Raw genomic sequence first — 26,475 nt, 5'->3', positions numbered from 1 at the left:
TTTCAGTTTTTATTTTTAACTATTTAGATTTTTTACTGTACTAATTTTAAATTCTAAATAATTACTAATAGGGAGATGGAATTGGGACTTTGCACCCATAATTTGTGTCATTTTAGTTTGTGTACTTGCACAGGATGATTTGTGTGACTGTGTAATTATGTTTACTTGCTAAGTTCAAATTTGAATTTTTCTTTACATGCAGTTCTGTTTCTAATATATACAAAACAAAAACAAATGATACCTAATTCTGCAAAAATATGCTTGACGGAAACAACTGTTCAGACTGCACATAATTCTAATGGCTCTTTTTTTGCAATTATAACCTGTCCATATTTCCTTTAGTAGTAGCACCGTATAAAAAATTGTTAAAATATTTTCATTTGCCTTAGTGCATATTTTCCTGACATCATTCTCTTTATAATGTGCTTTACATATTTTTCCCAACTTAAATTTTCATCAATTATTAATCCAAGAAATTTAGTACTCTCTGCTTGAGCCAAGCTTTGAGTGTAAATTACCTGAAGAAGAGATCAGGTTGCAGATTTCGAAAAGTAATGTTACTGATTTTTTTGTTTCACTGAACGATGGCAAATGTCCGGAAAAATCCTGTTTCCTTCACTAAACGATATTTTTAATAATAGAGAAAACAACACTGTTTAATGAATGTTTATGTTTACACTAATGCAATAGATATCCATCATAATAATTTCTATTATACTATGCAATATATAAATACCTGTACAAATTTATAATAGTTATAATATCCTATTTTAAATTTTGAAATTACAAAATGTTACACTAATAACTGACTTCATAACAGATTAAATGACTCAGATTATACAGTTTATAAATACAGTATTGATAATACAAGTGTATCAGTTTTACATTAGTGATGACAATACTCTTTATGTTTACACATTGTTGAATATTGAATTCAGATACAATAAAATCATTGTTTACAGTAGAGCTGATATTTATATACTGGTCAGATTTTAATTAACTTCAGCAAAGTTTAAAACTATAAAACAAATAAAAATAACATATTTTTATAAAATTGGCATGAGGAGCTACTCTTTAGTTAGACAGCCTTGCAAATGCTAAATTTGTAGACTGTTTTTTATTTCAACTAAAAACATAAATCAAAACCTGTATGAATCTAAATTTTAATATCACGAAAGTTTAAAAGATAATTTTGATGAAGATTCTAGACTATTATTTTCTGCTATGATGTAGTATATTTTGTTTCCATGACTCACCTATGAACAATGAGGGAGTACTTTCTGGCAAAGTCCTTTCCACAGTATTCACACTGAAATTGTTTAGTATCTGAGTGCAGTGAGGTCACATGGTACTTGAGGTCTCCCCACTGCCGGAACGTTTTGCCACAGAAGTCACACTTGTATGGCTTGTCACCGCTGTGTAACCTCATATGTACCTGTCACAGACATATGAAGAGCAATCTTTAATAAACCAGACAAATTGAATGACTTGCTTTTTTAGCTCTGATAGATTAATTTAAATCAGTACACGGATCTCCAAAATAAGTAAATGAATACATTGAAGCTTTTGGAACAATATGACACTTTTAGCAGCCATTACAAATATACACAGCGTATAATACATAGAAATACATAGTTACTGACAGCGATTCCCGAACATTTAACCCTCCAAGTGATGACTAAACCACTTCAAAGTGCTAGGCCATTTTCGAGTATATGTCATTTCTTTTTTTTAAACAACTTTTTATATACAAATATATGTTCAAATTGCATGTATTACATATGGTTTTTTTTCACAAACATATGTTCTATAAGATCAAGTAAAAATAAATATGCTTATCTTTTATCATAAAAAAATATGGTGTTGCTAACCGGTTGTGTAGTTTTTTATATTTTTATTTTTCAAAATCCTTGATGTATAGTTTTTACAAAATGTAGTAGTCCTGATTCTAAAAATATCACTTCTTAACCTTTTGCACAACATATCACAATACTAATTGGTAAAAAAACAAAAAAATGTTTTTTGCAAAAATTTTACTAAAATGTTTACCACATCAACAAGTGGCAGTAAGTAGTTGAATAGTGATTATTGTCTCAAAATAAACACATATTTAGTTACTGATATGAGTAAAAGTAAGAAAAATTACAGATAAAGTATTAAAAATACAAAAAATTGGCTTATATACATAGTCAAAAGTCAAAAGTCAAGTCAAAAGTCAAAATATCTTTATTACATTATCTTCAAGATAAGTACAGTGTCATAAAGTTTATCTTAAGAGCTAATGCTGTGGTAACATTTTACATTTAGTTACAAATTAGAAGTTCTGTCAAAGAATTCGTTTACAGAATAGAAGGGCCGGTCTTGTAGCCAGATCTTTAGGCGCTGTCCAAAAAGTAGCTTGTCAGTTTTCTTCATTTCTTCTGGCAAGGCGTTCCACATCTTTGCCCCAGAGTAGCTTGTTTTCTTCTCTGTAGAGCTGAGATGGTGTATAGGTAGGCAGTAGTTGTGAGCATGCCTGGTGTTGTGTTGGTGGGTTTGTGATCCATTGCTTGCTAGTTCGGGCATCTTGATATATACGTGTTTTATTGCCTCTAGGATGTACAAATTGTGTACTGTGAGGATCTTTAGCTCCTGGAAGGCTTTTCTACAAGATTCTCTGGATTGTAAGTTGCTCAGAATTCTGATTGCTCTTTTTTGGAGGACAAGGACACGTTGGAGATTTCTTGCTGTAGTACCACCCCAGACAGCAATTCCGTATTGTAGATGTGATTCGAAAAGGGCATGGTAGGCTATTTTAGCTGTTGTCATGTCACATAAAATTTTTATTCGTCTTATCACAAACAGCCCTGTGCTTAATTTGCTGCAAAGAGAGTCTATGTGTTCTGTTCATGATAGTTTGTCATCCAGAGTAACACCAAGATACTTGGTAGCTGTAGCTTCTTCCAGCTCAGGCAGTCTTCCAGTGTGCTCTTTTCGTCTCCCCAGGACTAGTTGCTTGGTTTTGTTTTCATTCACAACAAGGTCATTGTTGTGACAGTATTGAACTGCCATGTTTAGTGCAATATAACTGTCCACTTCCAGTTGTTCTGCCTTTGGTCTGCCAAGAAGTAGTACAGTGTCATCAGCGTACATTAGAGACTTGCAGTAACCTTGCATATGCTTAGGGAAGTCATTCGTGTAAAGGATAAACAGAACAGGCCCCAACACTGATCCTTGAGGGACTCCTCTTGTGATTGGCTTCAGTTTGGATCTAATTGATTTTGATTTGCCATTTGCTGAATGTGTTATTTCCACCAGTTGGCTTCTGTTGGTTAGATAGCTGGAGAACCATGATTTTGCACTTCCCTGTATTCCAAGAGCTGTTAATTTCCTTATGAGATAGTCATGATCCAGGCAGTCGAAGGCTTTGCTGTAGTCTAAGAGGATGGCAGTCGATGTGTTTCCCTCTTCTTCTTGGTCAAGTAGGAATTCCACTAAGCTGATCAGTGCTGTGTTAGTCGATTTCCCAGCCAGAAAGCCATGTTGATGTGGTGTCAAAAGCTGATGGAGTGTCAGGTGGTCAAAGAGTCTAGTCAAGACAATTTTCTCAATTATTTTAGAAAAAGTGGGTATTAATGAGATGGGGCGGTAGTTAGCTGCTTGTGTGGGAGAGTCCTTTTTGAATTTAGGGTATACTTTAGCAATTTTTAGTGCCGAAGGGAAGATACCAGAGTTAAAAGACTTATTGGTGATGTTTACCAGAGGGTCCACAAGTTCATTCTCACATATCTTTAGCAATCTAGAGGATATATCATCGTACCCTGCTGAGGATTTAGGCTGCAGTGATTTGATTATTTTGGAAACTTCTTGCCTGCAAGTTTGTGTCAGTATAAGATTTGGGAGGTCTGTTGAGGGGGCTGGTAAAGATTGTTGTTTGTCTATGTTTCCATTTTTCATAATTGTTTCTTCTGCTGTTGTGGTGAAAAAATTATTGAGATAGTCTGCTATTTCTGATGGGTCTGATGTATCCTGTCCATTGATGTCAATTTTGGTCAGCTGATTTATTTCTGTTTTAGTTTTCCTTTCTGAGTTGATTATATGCCAAATGGTTTTTGATTTGTTATCAGCCTCAGCAATTTTAGTTATATTGGTGTCTTGCCTTATTTTTCGGAGCTGTAAGTCATATTCCTTTTTTAAAAGGAATGCTCTCCTCTTATGTTCCTCACTACCGCTTGTGTGGTATAAGTTTTGTGCCCTTAAAAACTGTTGTTTTAATTCTGCTGCAGTTGGATCATTGACTGGATGTTTTTTGTATCTTTGTTGCCTCGTAGTAATTAGTGGACATGTATAGTTTAGTGCCTGTTGAATGGTAGTGTTAAATTTATCATATGCATCATTTGGATTTGTTGTGTTATAGACATCAACCCAGTTTTCTTGTTTCAATGTGTTTTTTAAATTGAATAAATTTCTATTGGTCATATGTCTTTTTGTCATTAAAGTGGATGGTGAGTCCATTTTTATAGCAATTCTGCATATTTGTCCTGTATGGTCAGATATACAGGTGTCTATTACTTGAACATTCAGTTCCTCTGCCATTAAGTTGGTACAGACACAGTCAATTGATGTTTGAGATGTTGGTGTTTTTCGGGTTGGGGGGAGCTCAACTCTATACATGTTGTGGCTACTAAGAATGTCTCTTAGCTTGTGGTGGTCAGTATTTTTAGCAAGGCAGTCAATATTTATATCACCGATAAGTAATGTAGAGCTTCTCTCAGCATTGATTTTTTCAAGGACGTCATTGATCACTTCTAGTCCTGTATCCAGGTCTCTGTGCGTTCTGTAAATTCCAATAATGTAGATAATTGTTTTCTTGATAGTAACTTTTACGGCGGCCATTTCACAGGTCATCTCAATGCAGAATTCTTTTAAGTCAACTACATCTATGTTATGTCCTACCAGGGAGTTTCGTATGAATATGGCTACACCTCCTTTTATGTGGTTTTCACGGCAGAATGCAGTTTTCAAAGAGTAGTTGGTGAGTCTGGTGTTGTCAAGGCTTTCCTTTTTTTGTCCGTGCTCTGTTATGATTACCACATGAGGTTTTAGGGTTTCTAGCTCTGCATTAAGTTTTTCAATTTTGTTTGATATCCTATCTGTGTTTTGGTGAAAGATTGTTAATGGTTTTCTTTGCTGTTGCTCCCTCTTATTTGAATATTTGTGTTCCAGATGATCCTTGTTTTGAACTTCTTTTCTTTTCTTTCTCGCAGGTCTAAAAAATTGCTACTGTTGGTGTTAACCGCTGTGCTAGTTTCCCTAGTCACTGGTGGTTGAGACAGTTTTTCTGGCGGGGTTTGGCTGGCTCCCCCTGTAAGGTCTGACTGCAGCTTAGTTGTCGTGTAGCTGGTTTCCCTTGTCACTGGTGGTTGAGACAGTTTTTCTGGCAGGGTTTGGCTGACTCCCCCTGTAAGGCCTGACTGCAGCTCAGTTGTTGTGTAGCTGGTTTCCCTTGTCACTGGTGGTTGAGACGGTTTTTCTGGTGGGGTTTGGCTGATTCCCCCTGTAAAGCCTGGTGGTAGTGTCAGATTAGTTTCTCCTATCCTTAGTTTACTCTTTGCCATCTGCAGAGAGACGCTGAATACGTTCCTTCCGTGAAAGCTCGGAATTGATTTGTTTCCTTTAGAGTTTAATTCGTTTGGTTTTAAGTTGCCCTTTTTGGTTGGGGTACCATGTTTGCTTTTGGAATTTACAGCTTGGGATTGATTTAGGAGTAGATTTAGGTTACATTCCATGATATTTTGTTTCTTTTTTATGTTTTCCAGTTCAAGCAGGAGCACTGGCGATGTGAAGTGGGAGTTTGTATTTGTGATAGGGTTAGAGATTTCTAAAATATTAAATGAGGTTGATGTGGCTGAGATTGGTATTTTATTGTCCGTTTGTGTCTCTCTTTCACTATAAGTTTGTAGATTTGCTGGCTGACTTTTACTTTCTTGTAAGTGGTTTACCTGTTTAGTCAAGGCCAGATTTGTTTTTTCCAGACTATGTATTTTATCTAAATGTTTAATGATCAATTGGTTTTGATTTGTGTCATGTTCTTCAAAAATTTGTTGTAGTTCAAATTTGGCTTGTTTACTTTTATCCAGTTGACGTAAGGTATCTTCTAATTTTTCTTGAAGTCTCTCTATTTGATTTAAGTGTTTTTCTTCATCAGTCAGCATTGCCTCAATCTTGGATTCCAGGCTTGTTATTGTGGTTTTTAAAATGATTGTTTCCTGTTTTAAATTACACAATTCATGTTTGAGTTTATTGTTTTCACAGAGCAAAGCATTTCCTACTTCTGCTGCTAATGTTAATGAAGTCTCTAAGTCGGCTTCCTCTAGATTTTCATGATTTTGGATTTTGGTTTTTACTTCTTCAAGGTTGTTTTCAGACATCAGAACTCGCTGTTTTGGTGTCTGAATAGGCTTCAACCTAGCAGTTGGCGAGGACTGGTGGAGAGAAAGACTGTTCTGTTTGGTCACATCTGCCTCTCCCAAGTCATTATTTACAACCGCTTTACATTTAAAGCATTCCCACTGTTCTATTTGGGAATTAGTGAGTTTCTTGAGATGTTTGTCTGGCCAGTTTAGGCACTTGGAGTGATACCACAGTTTACAGGTACCAGTGCAGGCAATTCCTTGGTATTTAACACCTGTGCCACACACTCCACATGGATATTTGGACATTTCTAGTTTTTTGAGACAAGGGTTTTCAGATGCCTTTTGTTGAAGGATAGAATAACATAAGTTCTAGTGTTTTTAAAAAGATGTATACAAGTCACATATGTTTCTCATTCAAGTGCCAAGCACTTCTAATCTATTTAAAATCGTAAATGTAAAATAAATTATATGAATTGTGAAATAAATAAATAAAATATGAAATGTAAAAAAATTAATAAAATCTGAATTGTAAAACAAAATAATAAAATCAGAAATATTTATTTATTTTCTGAGTTTAAAATATTATTTTCAACATTACTTATATTTTAATAATGTAAATCATGTTAGCAAAAAGATATGCATTGCAGATGATTTGAACCACTGATCCTGGATTCACTAGACCAGCATTCTATCCACTGAGCTATCAGTGACTTGATAACACTGATGGTAACTGCTTATCAATTGCAGCCAGGTACTAGTGGCTAGACAGATTTAAACAGGTAACTCTGAATAAATGGTTGTTACAAAGTATATTGATAACTTATTTTAAATCATAGATATGTAATTTTGAACAGTTTGTATTTAATAATAAATATAACTATGTGAAATAAAATAACCAGTCAAAAATGTATTATTGGCACTTTCAAAATTGTAGCAGTTTAGAGGTTACTTCAAAGCAGGTAACTATTTGATGAGAATTATAAAAATATCACCAAATAAAAACTGAAAACTAAGTGATCCAGAGTTACTATTCAGTTCATAATTTACTTGTTGGTTGGACTTGCACGGCCAAATGACTTATAACACATTTAATCACTGAGAAAAGAATCACCACCCAAACACAACTACCTATAGAGCAGACGACCACTGGCACTAAAAAATATTTACATAGACTAAAAAAAATTAGTCTGAGTCACTCTCTGGTGGGGGTGCTGCTTGCATCGCTATCATTTCCACTCAAATCATCATCAAAACAGCGCCTAATGACACTTGAATTACTAATAGTGCAGTCATTGAAGCATTGTTGGTCCGAATTTTTTTACTGTGAACCGAATTGCATAAAATTTTGGAATTAGGTTCATCTTACCCTTAAATTCAAAAGTGAAAATGATTTGAACTCCGCAACCACCCTGGGGGTGGTTGCCACCCCTTCTCGGGAGTGAATTTATTTTTTTCAAAATAACCTCGGATATCGATAGAAGGCCTAATTTTAAGCAAAATATCATCTATAACGTTTTTTGAAAAATCCAATACTTTTCAAGTTATTGGCAATTGAAAATTCGCAATTGTTTCACGTTTTTCATCGGTTTTTTGCAAATATCTCCAAAAATATACGTTTTATCGAAAATTTTATAAAGAACACAATTGTAGCAGGTAAAACAATGAACAATTTTGTTTTTTATAAAGTATTCTAAGTGCAATATTAAGCTAGATATTAAAAATCAAAGCCGTTTTTTATTTTGTCTGAAATTTAATCGATGTGGTCAATGCCATCTAGCGGCGAGCAGATGCATTTTAGGCATTCTAATAAAAAAGAGTTTTATAGTGCTTGAAATAAGCTTTAAAATGAGGACTATTAAAAGTCTTTTGCACTTAAAATAAGTGAGCTGTATTGCAAATAAGAGGAGCATCTAATGTTTTTTCTTTTAAATCAACGGGTTTCATAAGTGCCATTTCCACCAAAATTAAAATTAATCGTATTCCGCCTAGAATCAACTTTATTATGAAGATTTTAATAGATTGTATCAGTTTGGCTGCTTCAGGACACATATTTTTCAAAAAAGTCACGATTAAAAAAAATTTCAAATTTTTAAAAAACCACCTTTTTTCATATCTCAAAAATGACGACATATACGAATAAAAGTGTAGGTATGAAAAATGTAGGTATATTTCTGACAAAAATTTGGATTTTTTGATTTTTATGTAAAACAAAAATTGACGGAAATATGATTGTTTAAAGAGCGCGTGGCAGCGCAAGCACAGCCTCTCTTAAGCCCTTTAACCCTTCACCGTTTGAGAAAAAGGTTTTTTACTATATATTGCAATAAAGGATGTTGTAGCTCTCTTAATTACCTTTACAATGGTTTTTTATAAATTGTGATAGCATGAAAATTGAAGGAGTTATGGTCAAAAAACTTATCATATTTTTTTCTACTTAATAACTGAAAATTTCGGAGTGTGAATATTTGGAGCAATGTGAAAGTACGCAGTATAATAGAGACCCAAAACTATTGTAATGTGTATATATATATATACATAATATGGCTTTTATATTTTGGAAACGTACGCATGAATACATACCAACTTTCTTATATGTATATATAACACATGTGAATGAATTTTGTATAATTCGTAAATATTTTATCCAATAAATGGCAATTTTTTACTCTAAATTAAATTATTTTTAAATAATATGTAATCATATATATTTACTGTTTTAATTTAGGGGTAGTTTTAAGGGTAGAAAAGCTTAAGAATATGATAATCATTTTCGAGAGTGTGGAATAATATTTAAATCCTTTTCATTTTATCAAAAAAAATATTTAACAATTTTTTTATCAAGGGGTAGTTTTCAAGGGTTGAAAGGGGGTTAAAAATTTGATAATTATTATAGAAAATATAAAATATTACTAACTCTATACTTACATCTTTTTATATCATACCAAAGTATTTTTTTGCGATTTTTTCAATTTAGGGGTTGTTTGCAAGGGTTGTAAGATGTTCAAGGGGTTGTAAATGATTTTAATATGAGGTAATTGTGTTATAAAACACTTTAAAATTTCACCACTTACTATTAAACATGTTTTCTAGCGATAAAATGGCTCAATGTCGATTTTTCCATTAAGGGGTTGTTTACACCCCTTAAAAATAATAGGCGGAGTTCAGATCATTTTCACTTTTGAAGTTAAGGGTAAGATGAGCCTAATTCCAAAATTTCATGCAAATCGGTTCACAGTAAAAAAATTCGGAGGTAAGACCGTATTTTTCACTTCAATGACTGCACTATAAGTTCACTCATAGCACAAATAATTACTCAATAAACAATAATATAAGTCACTTACAAATCAAAAGAACGAAGCAAAACGTCACAGAGCGTCGGCCGCGAGACGACCGTAACAGACAAACACGCATCGAAATCAGCTGACTATTCTTCTTACTCTTCCTCGTAAACTTCTGAATTATACATAGTTCTAATTATGTTACTAGATAGGGAATTTATTCCTACATGTAGCCTTATAAACCACGTCGTTATTGAGCGAACCGTTCATCTGTGATATGAAAAAAACGAACATATCGCACAGTGCGATAGTAGCACTTTGAAGTGATACGAATATATCGCACAGTGCGATAGCAGCACTTTGAGGGTTAAACAAAATCATGGAATTCCTTGGAGGGATGCTGTGGCACTAAAAGGATTAAAACTAACAGGTTTTTTAAAAGTTTTGTCAACAATGTCCAGTTGGATGCAGTCCTCTTAAAAAGTTAAATTAATTCTTCAAGAAAAAACATTATATTTCATAAATGAATTGCAAGGTGATGATACTTTCATCCTGTGTTATTTATTATTAGTAAGAAATCTATTATGTGTATTAATAAAGTTAAAAAATGTTGAACATGCAAATTATTTATAATAAAAATTTATAATATACCCTATATTTTTACACATGAATGTATAGTAAAATATAAATAAATAAAGTAATAATTCACATAATAGTTTAATTTTAATTATTTTTTTGTAACAATATTATAACAATAATTGGTTATGTTGTGCTGGGGAATATAACTTGCATCAGGATTACATAGGCCCAAATTACTGATTTCAGATTAACATGGTTTACCTCACTCGTTCAATTTATAAACAATTATTGAATTAAAATTTAGCCCATTTCCAAAATGCAAAAACATTCCCACCAATTGAGAAATATTAATGTTCTATCTGAAAATAGATAACAGAACACACATGCAGTGACAACCATGATCTTGCTACAAAACAGAATCTTGACTACCAGTGACCTGTTTGGCTATTGTTACCCACTGTTATCCCATGGAGTCTCACCTGTTCCCTTTTCCCTATACCCTACACATGTTGACACCACAGCTTAATCGATATCAGCCTTAGAATTGACTAGATGGTAGATGGCAAGGAGCGTTTGCTTATATATAACAAAAAATAATAAAAATATAAAATGTATACTTGAATTTGCAACCCTAAAAATGTTTTACCAATGATAAAATCATGACCCTTACTGCACATATAAAGTTGCAGTAGCCAACCTGTATTAAAGTGGAAACAAATGGACCATTTTAGTTAGAGAAATTGGTGATGGAAGGGGGAGGAAGTTACTGGCTACAATCTTGATGGCTTGTACGCTAACTGTATCTGCTTATATATATAGGCTATTTTCATTCACACTGTAACAATAATATTTCTATTAATAAAGGTCCAAAATTAGAGGTTGAACGCAACTTTTGATTGCTAGAGGAATATTTTGGAAAGAGATTTATTAACTGTAGAACTAAGAAAAAATATATGCACAACATATAAAATACAGATCCAGAATGTAGTTTTAGCTCAATACCTTGAGAGCACTTGCAGCCAAGAAGCTCTTGCCGCAGACCTCACACTGATGAGGTCTCTGACCACTATGGCTGCGGATATGGTAGAGCAATGAGTTGCGGTGGTTGAAGCTGCGGTCACACTGTGGACAGGATAGCTGCTTTCCCCTTGGTGATCGTGGCTGCTTGGTGTCCTCATTACCTGAGTCCATAGAGGGTGATACCAGGCAGACATCTTGCAACTCCATGCCAAGCTCACTGTACCTCCACTGTCTGAAATGGTTTTAATCAAAAATTTAAATTCTACACGCACTGTCATTAAAAAGATTTGACATATTTCAGTGGGTAGTAAAGATTAACATTCAACAACATACCGAATCTTGTCATCGCAATGGTCCTCGTCACCACTACCAATGTTGACAACATGTCTGATGCCCTCCATCATGTCCTCTGGCTCACTGAACTCTTCTATCTCATTGTCCCGTGGGTGAGACACGCTCATGTGACTCTCCAAGGCCTTCTGACGCCGGAAAACCTTACCACACACACTGCATGGCAGCCCTACACATCCCTGTGGCTCCTCCTTCCCCACCTAGAACCATTCAAGAGAAACTCATGAGATACTGACAGTCCCAGTAATAAGAGTTCACTAGCTGAGCTAAAGGACACTCACCTGTTGGAACTCACTCTTGATACTGAACGAGTCCTGTATGGTAGGAGTGAGAGGGTGGGCTATGTGGTTCTCCCCCACCTCCTGGTGTGCTCCTCCTGGCTCGTAGTGGGACTTCAGATGTTCAAAGAACTTCAGCTGAGATCCAAACTGTTTGTTGCACAGTTCGCAAGAATAATTATTTGCTGAAACATGAAAATACGTGTAACCTTACATAGTATTTATAAAATATGATGTAATTTAGTTTTGCTAAAGATGTTTTAGATAATTAATGCAACATACAAAACATTTAAAATGCAGCGGTTAATTATAGTAATAAATTTCATTAATTCTTATCAGAGACTCTTTGAGAAATTGATGCATGGAAATCCTGTTCCTTAAACTATATGGATTGTTATGAAATTCGATCACACCCATAAAATTGTAATCAACCTCTTTTGCAATTTTTGTGATCTTATAGTTGGAATAGTTTAAAACAATTCACATATTTTTATAATTAGTAGGACATTGATAACATATCATTATGAAAGAAAATGAGTGTGTAAGCTCTAACAGATATTACCCAATTATAATTCAACATAAAAATTTCATTTACTCTCTTAATATAACTTGGTGATTTATTGATAAAATACATTAATATACAATTTTATTGTGGAGTCCTCATATTCTTTAAAGAGCATGTAACTATGATAATGAATGATTTAGAGTACAGAATAGAGCTTATTATACACAAAATATCAGCAAAAACTTGATAACAAAAGAACAGGGCAGGACTCTATAGGAAAATGCACTACACTATACAGAATGATTCAGGTAATAGTTTAATTTACATGACAAATCGAAAGCTTGAACAAACATGGCTTAATCAAACGGTCCTTTATATGGTTTTACAGTGTATATGCACATTGGAGAGAGAGAGAGAAAAGCGAGCAATATTTTGTAGAATAGATTAGGTTATTTATGTTGTATATAAAAAAAATATGATGATGTATTATTGTTTTATACAGTTAAACAATAATAAATAAGTTCTGTATATTTTTTATCTTTTAAACAAATTATTCGAATGAAAAGAATACTTAATACAACACAATACCTGGACGTTTAGTGTTGCCTACAGATGCGTGTGTCAGTCTGTGAGCTGAGAATGCAGCCTGAGTTGTGAATGTCTCTCCACATTTATTGCACTTGTAACATTTTGTATGGATATTCCGAGTAGATGGTGCCTATAAAAAAATTGTAAATTACATTATTACAAAACAATAAGTAATTGAAGTCTTCAGATAAAATTTTACTCAAGATATCTTGCTACATGATACATTCCCATTTTTGTTCATTGGGTTTCATAGCAGTGTTAAATGAAGTCTACACACAAAGTCACCAAAAGATAATGCATGAGCTGGGGTTACATATACTCATGTTACATGTTAAAACCTCATATGATTGTAATCCGTTTGCTTAAAGCTTTATTTATCATGTTTACCCAGAAAAATAATGCAAAAATGTTTGCTAACGCTCAGCCAAATCCCATTGGGTGACATACACCATCATCATTTCAGTTTTTTCTATTTAGAATTAAGCTTCATGCAAAATTTCAATTCACAAGGTCAGTTTGTTTTCGAGATATTTTGCGAGCAAGAAAAGAAATGAAATTTTTTCCACCCCTCAAATGAAAAAAAAAAAAAAAAAACACTAACACTTGCTAACACTCGGTGAATAATTCATTCACATATACAATTTTGTTAGCAGCAGGAATGCAAAGTGAATGTTTTTCTCTTTTCAACATCGGTACTTTGTCTGTCACTTGTAAGATGAAATACAGTAGATAAAACAAAATTTAATATAGTTACTACTGCTCAATTTATACTGTTTACTCGAATAGTCTCCAACTTTTGCAGGAGTGGTGGGAAAAAGGACGACTACAGCCTAACATCTCTTCAAAGAGTGTTAATCATAAGTAATTTAGATATACAAATATGTAACTATGAGACCTAATGTAAAAAAAACAACAGATCAAAAGTAATTTTAAGTGACTTTTATTATAAAATATTTGTCCTTTTTATTAAATACTATTATATATTAAACTATAAATGCTATCAATAAATACTAGACTAAAAAACACTATAAGACAGTTGCCAGCCTCAAATTACAATGGCTGTGAAACACTATTTAAAACATCCAACACCATTGCAATAGATAAGGTACTCAAGATCGAAAGGAAAATAGTTATAACTTGCCTAAACAAAACCTATAAAGTAAACAGAGTTTGGAGAGTAGCTTCCAATGAAATGGTATACAAAAATATACAACCAATAACAAGTACAATAAAAAATAAATGAATATCATTCTAGGGACATTTGTTAAAAACACCGGAAAATAGAATTGGTAGAAAATAATAGAAAAATTGAGGAATAGTAAGAGAAAATTGAATGGATCATGAAACTAAAGGAAGACATGAGAGTTAAATTACAATTGAAGGATAAGACAAGACAAACTCACAATATTGAAAGATAAATATACTACACTACAGTTTAAGAGGAATACACAGGAAGAGCGATTCCAGAGGAGGAAAGACATTATGCTCGGAGAGGATAAATAAATATTGGGATGAAAGAAAGAAGAAAGGCTTGAATCATAAATTAAACAATCACAAATTAAATAAAATGGTTCAATGTTAAGCACTAAAATGAAAACAAAATAAAATAAGATAAGATCATTCTTTTCCCCTTAATTTGAAAATGCTCCTTACAGGGATTTCCATCTAATGAAAAGAACATGTATGCTACTTTTCATAGTACATTGCTTCTTAGTTTTTTTAAAAATAATTTTGCTATTTTTTCTTTAAAGTATCATAGGTACTTGTTTATCACAGCATGCTATTCGTCTGCTTACCTTGAGTTTACGAGGAATACGTTTTTTGTGAGGCAAGCTACGATGACTGGGTCGACTTTCAACATCGTAGTCAGAGTCTACTTCTTCCAGAGGCTTACCAGAGGAACTCATTTCTGGCATCACTGATCCTATGATTGTCTGCCAAATAAAAAATGAGGTAAATTTAGGCAAAATAAATTACAAAATATTCTTGAAATACTTCTTTCTTGTTCTACTAAATGATGCTATTTTGTGAATTGAAATTATTTATCTTTAGTAAGTCTGACTTATTTTAACTATCCAGAAATTAAACTAAGTATACATATTCAGATTAATACTTTATGATCCAATACGTTTTATGAATGGCCTTAGGTGCTTGAAACAACAATTAACACTTTAAGACAGGTGTATGCCTTTTCTGACTGGTGTTGGACACTCAGGTATATTGTGACTAGTTCTAACAGATTCAAGACCCCAAGTTATTACAATTACCAACAATATTTAAAGATAATACGAGTAGCAAAAATACAGATAGGAACAATGAAAACAAGTTTAAAAAATGTGAAGGTTAAAATAATTGTACCCAATAGTCTAGAGATTTTATTACTAATATTAGTATATGTTAATTTTTAAAATATAATTTCAAAATATTTCCCTTTTTGTAGTGAAAATTTTGCTTGCATCTCTTTATGAGTCCTGTTGTGTACGGGTTACGGGGAATCGGAATAAAAGACTGAATTAGTTTACATCATCGACTGTGCTCGGTTAAGGTTGGAGGGTAACTGAGAGAGAGACAAGGGCAGGACACTGGAAGTGGTAGTGGTGGTATGATCTGGTGGCGTGATGAGAACAGCCAATGGCATTTATTCAAACTGATCACCCCATATGACGTCACAGCATCATACGATCATACAGTTGGTCTTTGGCTGTGGCTTTAACTTGCCAGTAACAATTTATAATATGTATAATAATTATTATTGTAATTCAATACATTACAAGTCCTTTGTAGTATAATTTAATTTAAAATTTGTAATTGTCCTTTTCTGTATTATTGGCATTTCTATGTGCCTCTCATCGTGAGTATAATGTGTATTTTTTGTCAAACGATGTACAGTATAAACTTGACTATCCAGACCTCATTTCTCCGGATCAGTTTTATCTTTGATGGGTTTATTCCACAAGAGATGACTCATCCTATGGTATAAATTAAGGTATGGCAAAATTGAGTGTTCAAACTGCCATCTGTGGAGTGAGTCTAGATAGAAAATATTTGAATGGTAATAATCAAAGTTACATAGTGCAGTCCTAGCTTCGGACCTCACCACACCACGTTCATATGATTGATTTATGTTCTGTTTAACTAATACAATCAAACGTTTTACATAGTAAAGAAAGTCCAATGTCTGTTGAATTTCCAGTGTAAATTGTTTTTTTTTTTCCGTTAACACTGGTTCAGTGTTCATAGTAATATATAACAAACCGCATATCTGGGACAGAATGATTGCTAGTTCTAACATTAAACTCCCCCAAAGCGTCGATCCGAGTAATTAAGCACCCTATCAGAACAAACACGATCAAGATCGACTGAAACATCAACTCATAGTAGATGACCTCCAGCTTGTGCAACAGGACAAGTCCCCTTGAGGGGCAACACTGCCTGGTTAAGCCACATTGTTGGGAGTTTTCCCTATCGAGACTTCAAGTTGATATCAGAGCCCATTAGGCGGGATTCAGCATAGGTTCAGATCATAGATTACAATAAGACCAAATAGATGGGCTATGCCTATCTTGCCAACATTGGGGCAGGTGAAGCCAGGTCCGCCATGTTGTCGTGGGATAGAAACTCAAAACTACGCTCCGATTAGTGTAAAAATTCAGTTCTCCCGTTTCAATCAACTCGTGATTTACCCTACTTAGAATAAAGAAAATACTTTGAAACTTTGTATGAGTGAAGTCAATAAGCTATGGATGCCTGTGGTATCATTCAAATGTTCAAAAAAATTAGTTTTGCAATTTAAATAATTAAATAAAGTCGAGAATTATGTTTACATTTTAAAACTTGACATAAAAAAGTTAGTCGGCTGCTACTTTTGCCGTTTTTTGGTCAGGCAAGTTTAAAAACGGTGGAAAATGTTGTTGAATAGTTGAAGTTTTCAGAACATATTTTCTTTTTTAATTAGCTCTTATGGTTTGGCCAGAAAGTTATTGTTTGTGAGCCGTTAGTTTACGAGTGCCACGACCGCTTGGAGCTCAACGCTCCGTGCCGGGCCATCTGTTTCCTCGTATCGTACATTATAGCATATTATAAAAAGTGAGTAGAATACCCTTTATTTGTACTTGTTTACAGTAATTACTTCAAATAAAATCACATAAGTTATGTAATTAAGGAAGGAATTCAATCTGAGTCAATACTCTAAACTAAGAATAACTAAGAGTTTATTTGCTACTTATTTTTTGCATATATACTATAATATGAGCAAAGTTTGTATATGCAGGTAAATTATTAGATGAGGGAAACATGACTTTAAACCTTATAATCCTTCAGCTTAAAATATCCCAAAATACAATATCTAAAGTTTATGTTTACATATTGTAACAAAGTGTATAAAGGTTTAATAAAATATTTTGTTAAGTCTGTAAACATTTATTATACAATTAGTAAGGCAATAAGTAAGATTTATAGATGAATTATAATAAAGTATGGAAAATTACTTAAATGTACAATAAAATATAGTTTCAACTCAGTTAATTAATTGTAACTAATCTGTAATACTCCGTTGAGAAGAGGAGGAAGTTTTAAGTCATATATTATAAATGTTAGTTTATTGACCTTCGTTTATTGACGCTTTATCAAACAGTCCGAATTCTGAGAAATTGATCCTGAAGGAACAATCTTCTGGTTGAAAGTTTAATTTTTCGTTTTTATTGAAGCATCCAAAAGCAACACATGACATAGGCATTGTGTGTTTGTGAAGACAACATCATCCACAACATAAACAAGTTAAACAAGACTAAACAACAAGATGTTTAGCAACACGCCGGAAGCACACGCGTCAGTAAGCAGAGTGTATAGCAGGTCACTACAGTAAGCTCGACAAGGGCGAAGTGAAGAGCGGGGGTGCAAGTCGACGCTCCTCAGTAGGGTGACTCACGCCCGCGCCGCCATATTGTTGAGTATTAGCCGCTCCGCAGTGGCTTCACCTGCGAGCACCCGATGTCCTACCTATTGGTCTTATTGTAATCTATGGTTCAGATATAATACCACAGATTGTAGCTTCTTGCTACTAATTGCATGAACACCCTCGTACTGAGCAGTGTTATTGTAGCTACAACTTGTCATCAGTAGGGTAAAACTAACGTGTCTTACGTTCTAAACTCAAGTGATCAGAGGACATTATGCAACTAACCATTGCATTGTTACTCAATAAGTTGTAGTAGGCCTAAGAGAAGTTGATACTTGTAAATTTTGGAGACATATATGATAGGTTCTAGAGCGACAATACTATCGGTGATGACTAATATAAAAATTTATTTTGTTTCCATAATTAATGTCAGTAAAAAAAATTATAAATTGTCTCTCTTCTACTGTAAAATATTTGTAAACAATAAATCCTATTATCTGTAATCTATTTTGTCTTTACTGCATTTACGATTTATCCCGATTGTTGTCTTAGTAGGCTTATTAGATACCTTGCCTTTAATCTTCTAACATGATGTTCTAGAGAGAGCTGAATTTGATTATGAGAGCTCAACACAAAATAACTGAGAGTTCTATTTACCTCACTTGATGTTTTCTCTGGCAATGGCACCTGAGAAATTTCCTCTTGGCGTGTGTTGTATTTGCTAGTCACAATCATGGACTGATTGGACAAAACCTTCTTCAGAGGTGGTAAATGCTGAAGTTTTATTTCCTGAAAACAGACAAAAAATGTCTAATCTATTTACTTTTTGCTTTTTACCTTAAATATAAATTACTACTGAATAACCAGTCACACAGTTGCTTAAGCGTCGACTAACATAAAACTAAAATCAAGCATAATACCTGTAACTAGTTCTCCTTTCTCAAGGTGGTCAATTATAAACTCAGCAAGTTCAATTATTGCAGTAGTAGTTTATCGTCCTTTTAAGAAGCCATGTTGTCTTGTTGTCAGTAACTTATGTTGTTCACAGTAGTCTATCAATCTCTTAAGTAGAACTTGTTCAATCAGGGTAGGAAGTGTACAGTTTAGTTTGTGTAAGTTAGTAGTGTGTAAGTTTAGTTTTTAACTTTATTAGAAAGACCTATTCGCTCTGATTATTTTGATATAGCACAAGTGAAAGTGTTTTTTATCTTCATATTCTCAAACGATTAATTTGTAAACACCTGTATAATTGGACATTAGAATTTTTGATCTGTCTTCCTTAAGACTACCATCAAATGAATACATGACTATGTATTTATTTAGATAATTTAATTTCATCTTGGATAATTTTCTAATTTATTAACCATATGGGGTCAGTCCTATATATCCCCTGCGGAAGCAAAAGAGAGGAATGGGGGTTTGTATTTCTCTTATGACAACCTCGCTTATGCTATTTTTAGACACAATGAACTTGCAAAGCTGTTGATATCAGTGCTGTAGTACCAACTTTCGAATGTGCATTAGGACATGTTATAGTGGTGGGATAGTTACTTTTTATTTTTTCATTAAGTTAAGATCTGAGTTTTAAATATATTGTACATTACTCATTTTTTCTAAAATAAATTTATATTTACACAATTTTGAATTTTAAAATTGTGTTCATGAATAACTAAACAAAAATAAAAATATCCAGTGCATTAGTTTAGTTAGTTTACAATATAATACACATTTTAATTATAAATTTATAAAAGTTCATGGGAAACAGTCCCGGTGTAGTATTTAACATATTCATAATTATGTATAGCTTTCAAAAAGTAAACTATGACATTGGTGATGCATTTGCTATAAATAAGTTACTTTCATTATGTATAACAATATCTGGCTTTAAAAATATTTCACCTACCCTGTCACCACAATAGGCCGGGTACGACAGGTTTTACTATGTTAAAATTTATAAAACTTACTCATACTTTACTTAATTTACAAACAAACACTCCAATAATTTTTTTTATAATAAAAATAAGTTTTATTTTTGTGAGGCCTTTCGTGTTTAATGAACACATCATCAAACCCACATAACTGAAATAAAAGTGGTTAAAGTAATAACACAAACAATTTAGACAAATAAAAACACATTTCATTAAAAATACAAAGAGATAACATTTTAAAGACCAAGAAATATGTCTGCTATATATGTAAAAATTAATATTAAATTAGATTAAAGGCAGTAACAGTGAATTTTGGAAATATCCAGGCTCATTATTTACTAAACAATTTTGGTTCTTCTGTATAAAAATCATTTCATAAGCATCGAGGTATGTTTTATTTTGGATTTCTTTCAATAATTTTATTTGTGAAAGGCAATGTCCAGTATGAAGTGCATGTTTCGCATTGGTCGATCTTTCCTCTTGTTGATATTTCACAAAAATAAAATTTCATAATTATTAGTGTTTGTTTATAAATGAAGTATTTGATTTTAATAAGAAGACACTGGTAGAATTTAGTCATATTTTGCCTACCATGTACCAGGCTACTACTATACATAGCAAACACACACACACATAACTAGCAGTTACCCGCGGCTTCGCACACATTTTCCTGTTGAAAACTCGCACAATATATTCATGTATTCTTTATCTATGACATAATAAACACTCCTGAGATAATCGATAGTCACTCAAAGCTATTCCAATCTTCTGATCCATTTTAGATTCAAGTTTAAAGATCAGTGTTTTGGGGTCCTGAAGTCGTAAAGTGAAACAGTTTTTATAAGATTAGTATTCCCTCCAACATTCCATGATAATTTATTGAAGTGCTCCGATGATTTCAGTAACAATAAGAGTTAGCCTTTTTATCTCAATGACGAAAGTGTATCGTCCAACTAAAAAGTTGCTGCGGTCAATATGAGTCTGTTCTGGTCGTTTAAACTCACCCCCGGTCTAATCTATTTACAGTTCCACAATTGATTTATGCTGTTGCACTAACCAAAACAATGGTCTCATATGTTGGTTTCGGAATTCAACTTAGATTAAATTTTGGTGATTAAGTGCTTTTTACCGATCAATAAATACGTATAAGGAGTATATGCTTCTAGTATAAGGGCAAGAGTGTGTTATCCCCATTTGCTTTTCAATAACTACAGTAAAAATGCCAGACACAATGTTAAAGGAGCTAACCAGATTCGATTACTTTATGTGCAAACATTCACAGCTTTATTTAATGAGGTAGTTTTTATAACAGCGTATAAATAGCATTTCCATGGCATTAGATGGATTATTGATCATTGGTGCAATCAAAATTTAAAATTAGATAATAACTTCGTCTCTGCAATCTGCATTACACTACTGATCAAGCAGTTTACAGTAATTTAATAGTTACTAAAATTTTAATGTAAACAAATGTTTCTGCCTCTTTGATGAACTTCAGCTGAAAGTGTTAACAGCTGAAAGGATCAGTTCACTTTGTATTACGTGTCATAGCGCAATCTGCCTGATCCAATATATTCTAACATCAACTACAATTTATAAATAAAAAATTAATTAAATTTAATAAACTATTTAAATCGGACCAAATCATAAATCTAAACCATTTTCGAATCCCATTCAACACACACACACACACACAATTTCATCAAAATCGGTCCAGTCGTTTAGGAGTTCAGTCACATACACACAAACACAAGAAATATATATATATATATATATATATATATATATATATATATATATACACAAAGATTGTTATTGGCTAACTAAATATAGAATAAATTCATCACTATATCATTTTATTTTAAATGATAAACTTAATGACAAAATATGCATTCTAATAATACCCTGCACTGCAAGGATGTGATAACATTCTATGAATAGAAATCAGTCACTGCAAATAAATTATACCCATTCCAGACTTATATAGCCTATTACAAAAATATTTGTTTACGAGTGTTATTCAATTTGTTAAAATATGTTAACTAAGAGATTATACTTAACATATTTTGCAATACAAACAGAGAGGGAGTAAATCAATTATGAACTACCTGTATGTATGTATATATGTAGGACTGAGAAGCCTATGTCTGAATATATATATTTGGACAAGGCAAACTCTACTTATGGCACTGGAGATATTCCAGACCGGAAGTAGGTTATAAGGACCGGAAGTACACGCTTTTTGACCAAAGTATATTATGGAAACCAACATTTCTATATATTTTATATGCCAGGGCAACGAGGCACATTCAAATGTGGCACCATAAATACATGAGATCAGAATGAATTTCAGTGGTCAGATTAGAAACTTTTAGACTGTTCATTGATAAAAAGCCTGTAGACAGGTAGTATTTCTATATATCTTTCATATGGTTCTTTCATTTTGACAAGCCAAATTAACTTATAAGCACTGGAAATATTTTAGACTAGAAGCAAATTACAAAACCCCAAAGTAGACACTTTCTGGACAAAGTAATTTCTGAGATCTACATATGTATATATTTTCTTGATCAGGATATTAGAGAAGGCAAACTCTACTGCAACACCAAAAATGTAATGGGTTCGAACAAGAAACGTATCATCCTACACGTGCAAAACCTAAGAACTAACTTGTTAAATAAACTCATCACATCTTTCACGACTGAAATATCCACTTCACATTCTTTTGTTACAATCAGATAACTCACTAAAACCATTGGTCAATAATTAATTTATTTCTTTATTGAAATAACTCACGCTTAAGCAAAGCAATATTTATGTTTACAAACAACAGCTGCTGGCTGAAAAACCTCAACGTTTGGAGTAAAACTAGGCTGCCAAGTATTGCAGTGCAAAACGAAATTGACCTCAAAGAGATAACCAGTATTCTGCTATGCATCCCAGTACATTAAACATCATTTAATTTGGCGAGATGTGTTCAAGGAAAAGCGAAATTAAAAAGTCTGCAAGCGGCCTCAACCCTGCATTCACTGCACATTTGTCTTGGGCACAACTGTGCACCAGCAGGATCAAATAGATTAACCATACACATTGAAATAAAAAATAAGTACCTAATACTGTTTGAAAACTATCATAGGGCTTCATCATACCATAGATGCTCTTACTAAGGAGGCTACACCCTTTTATTTTTAAAATTTCGTACAAAGCCGTAAGTGTGTCTATGTGTGGTAGTAGTAGTAGATTATGTTATGTCAGCATAGACCATAATCTACTTGTGTTTTACAGCCAGACTGGATGGATTACTCTGAGATTATATATGGCAAGAAGTCAAAATACATATGTATCTTGAAAAAAACTAACCTGTACTTTATGGCATTGCTGTATTTAGGAAGACATGTACTTGATTTGCCATGTAGGGCATGATTACAGTCAGCGACGCAATAGGATGTGACACGAAATAATCAAACATAGCTAACATATGGAATAATACACTCAGATCTTGACGGTTTCATCTATTTTATTCAATATGTTAACATTCTTATGATACTTGCGCATTGCTTTCCATAACATCTCACCGAATAAGTGTATTCATATCATAGACTATTAAAAAAAACGGTTTTGATAAAGGACTAAAGATTCAGGGCAGAGTACTAGAGGACCATGTTTTTATGTAATTTATTGTTATCATAGATATTTTAACTTATATATTGAATTACAGAACTATCAATCAATATCAATGTATTTAAGTACTAAATTAAAGTCACACGTTTAAGATTATTACAAAAAGTTTAAACAATTACATAATGTCATATAAGTAGTAAAGGAACCATAATCCAGGGACCTAAAAAATTGTAAGAAAAACCTTAATTGTAAGAAAAAAGAGACTATTTGACTAACTGTGAAATAATCTAAGCCTACTTATAATAACATGTAGTAGATGCAAACAGAGTGGCCTCCTTCTTGCCGATTTCACTTCCTTTTCGGAAGCAGAAAACAAGAAACAATCGCCATAATGCCATGTAATTTTCACAGTAAAATTTTAATAATGTAATTGGTTTTAAGTCCCCGATAAGAAAAACTCTTCCAAAAATAGTGGCCGTTAGATAATACTAAAGTACCCAAAATCGTTAAAAATAACTAACTGTCTATGTTAGATTTTTTTATTTGTTACATTTTATAAATACATTGATGATTCGAAATTGGTGGCCGCTTATTACACTGCAGCTAAATTCACTGTAAGTTATTTAATTATACTCCTCGATGGAGAACATTTAAATATTATGTAAACTTGATTGTAAAATATGTTAGAGTGAATTTGTGTGATTCTACTAATTAGGTTTACTATATAGCACCAACAGCTCATTACCTCTTGGCTCCTACTTAGAAACGTTCAGTACGACTATCTATCATACATCCACAAACTCAATCGGTCATTGTTAAGCATTTTATTCTGTGAAATTCTTTTTTTTTAATGTATTATAGTTAACATTACACAATCCACATATGTACCAAATACAAACGTAAAAATGACTCGTGCAGTAGTAGTGCTGACCGTACGAGAGGACCACTCAATAGTGACGGGATGAACGGTCTTTGGAATGATCCGGCTCAATCAGATCAGATCACTGAAATGAACCGGCTCATGAGCCGGATCTATAGATCATTCCGATCACTCACTCAAACTGTACTGCGATCAGATCATCAAAGAAACCAATTAAAAATAAACAATTAATTTAGTAAGTATTTATCTTGATGCAATCAATTATTTTAGTTAAAATCATCAGTGTTGTTTTGAATATTAAAAATAATATTTAAAACATTTATTTCAATGTTATTTTGTTTTGTTTACTATGAAATATAACTGATAAAAAAATCATAGATAATATTATCTGTAAAAACAAATTTTAATGGTTCAAAGGCTTTGTAAGTAAAGTACAATAGTTTTCAACGAGATGCAACTGTCTATGATAAATTCAGATTTTAAACAGTTTTCCTATATGTCTAGCAGATCACTCAGAACATAGAGAACTACGAGAACCGAAGAATGTAAAACTGGCTGGTGACTCAACTCGTGACGGTTTGTTCAATCAGGAGTCGGCTCACCAAATGACCTGGCCCATTTCATCAGATGATCTGACGGATCTCAGATCATTACGTAACCCAGATCTACATAATGTTCATGATCTGGATATCACTACCACACAATTCTGTTAGAAAACTTAGGTTAACATATATTTAAAAAATATATAAATATATCCATAAAACATTGTTTTACTACCTTGTACATAGGACTATTGTTAACAGAAAAGTTAGTTTATAAAGAATGATACCTGTTGTGGAGTGTTCTGATATATCTTCAACATGCGTTCCTGACTTTGTTGTTCCATCAGCTGCTGATGAACTTCTTCCTCTTGCATATAATTCACTATTGTCATTGGTTTATCTATATTTACATTAGGCAGAGTAACAATAGGCTTTGTGTCCAGCAAATCACTAGTTAACACTGTAGTTTGCTGCTGTTGCTTTTGTTGTTGAACAAATTGAACAGCTACTAATGCTGCTGCAAGTCTACGGTCTTCTTCTGTTAAATCCTCTTGAGACAAAATATCATCAGTGTCATAATAATGTGCTGGAACCGTGTGCTGAACGAAATCAGCTCCAGCTAAATCAACAACCTGATGAGTCAGCAGCTCCCCATGTAATGAATCGGTGCCTAACACTTTGGAAGTCAGAGAATCTGATACACGCTGCACATTGACAGGTATGTAATGAGTCCCCATTATGTCTGCTTCATCTTCTTCTGTGTGAATACCAACAGATGCAGGTGTTAACTTAGACACAATCTGCACTCTAGATTCTGGCCCAAGTTGCATTGGTACTGCCATTATTTGGGTAGAGCGATCTGTAACCTCCATAATGAGTGACACTTTATTACACGTGAACAATTAAGGTTAAATTAAGTTATACATTTTATTGGTTATTTCCAAAAATTAGGTATAACATTTTGATACTTGCCAATATGGCCCCAATAAAGTTTGTATATTTTACTAATAATTCTGTAGTCTTATTATACTAAGCTCATTTCTTGCAATATAATTTGTAACATAGATAGAAAATAGATTTAGGCCTACATCTGCTGAAGATGAGTATATTAATAATTACATTCATCTAGCATCTTCTAATTTCATTATTAATTAAATCTATTTATAGGGCTAATTTCATTTAGTATGATAGTTTTTATTACAGTACACCCATAATTGTAAGTATCAACATAAACATAAATTCTTCAAATTTCGCGGTATGCAATTTTATAAAACACTCCTTCTTTTGTGAACTCGACATGGAAGCCACTTCTACATAGCCTACAAAGGAATGGCGTTGCAAGGTCGTGCTTTCTTGTTATAATATCACGAAAACTACGTAGTTTTTCATTATACTATGTTAAGATTGGTAGTTTGTTTGTACTTTATAATCTTAAATTTCAAAATTCACCTAATTATACGGCCCAATTTAGGAATATGTCACTACACAAAACAGCAGACACAAACACAGAAAATATGACAACAGTGTCCTCCGACCTACGGAACCGGATCTACGTATTAGCTCGAGCAGCTGTGAACAAAAATCTACTGCTACATATATCAGCTGATTCTTAA

General features: G+C 33.1%; 1 protein-coding gene across 3 annotated transcripts in view; it reads right to left on the bottom strand.

The window, feature by feature from the left end:
* The window catches only part of LOC124357415 (zinc finger protein 613-like), a 32,121-nt gene extending 5,705 nt beyond the window's left edge, over nt 1–26,416 (bottom strand). Inside the window, exons 1-9 of one of the 3 annotated variants that reach the window (XM_046809203.1) lie at nt 26,312–26,416; nt 25,150–25,728; nt 18,549–18,680; nt 14,791–14,928; nt 12,995–13,124; nt 11,905–12,086; nt 11,606–11,823; nt 11,255–11,504; nt 1,257–1,435 (exon numbers count right to left, since the gene is read on the bottom strand). In XM_046809203.1, coding sequence (XP_046665159.1) covers nt 1,257–1,435; nt 11,255–11,504; nt 11,606–11,823; nt 11,905–12,086; nt 12,995–13,124; nt 14,791–14,928; nt 18,549–18,680; nt 25,150–25,704 — 1,784 coding nt within the window. In that variant the 5' untranslated portion in view covers nt 25,705–25,728; nt 26,312–26,416. Of the gene's footprint in view, nt 1–1,256; nt 1,436–11,254; nt 11,505–11,605; nt 11,824–11,904; nt 12,087–12,994; nt 13,125–14,790; nt 14,929–18,548; nt 18,681–25,149 lie in introns of all 3 variants that reach the window. The other 2 variants (XM_046809204.1, XM_046809202.1) reach the window with 2 other exon arrangements.
* Between the last annotated feature and the right edge of the window lie 59 nt (nt 26,417–26,475).

This window comes from Homalodisca vitripennis, chromosome 3, assembly GCF_021130785.1.
Source record: "Homalodisca vitripennis isolate AUS2020 chromosome 3, UT_GWSS_2.1, whole genome shotgun sequence".
Classification (NCBI taxonomy): Eukaryota; Metazoa; Arthropoda; class Insecta; order Hemiptera; family Cicadellidae; genus Homalodisca; species Homalodisca vitripennis.
This window is presented reverse-complemented; position numbering and strand designations above follow the sequence as displayed.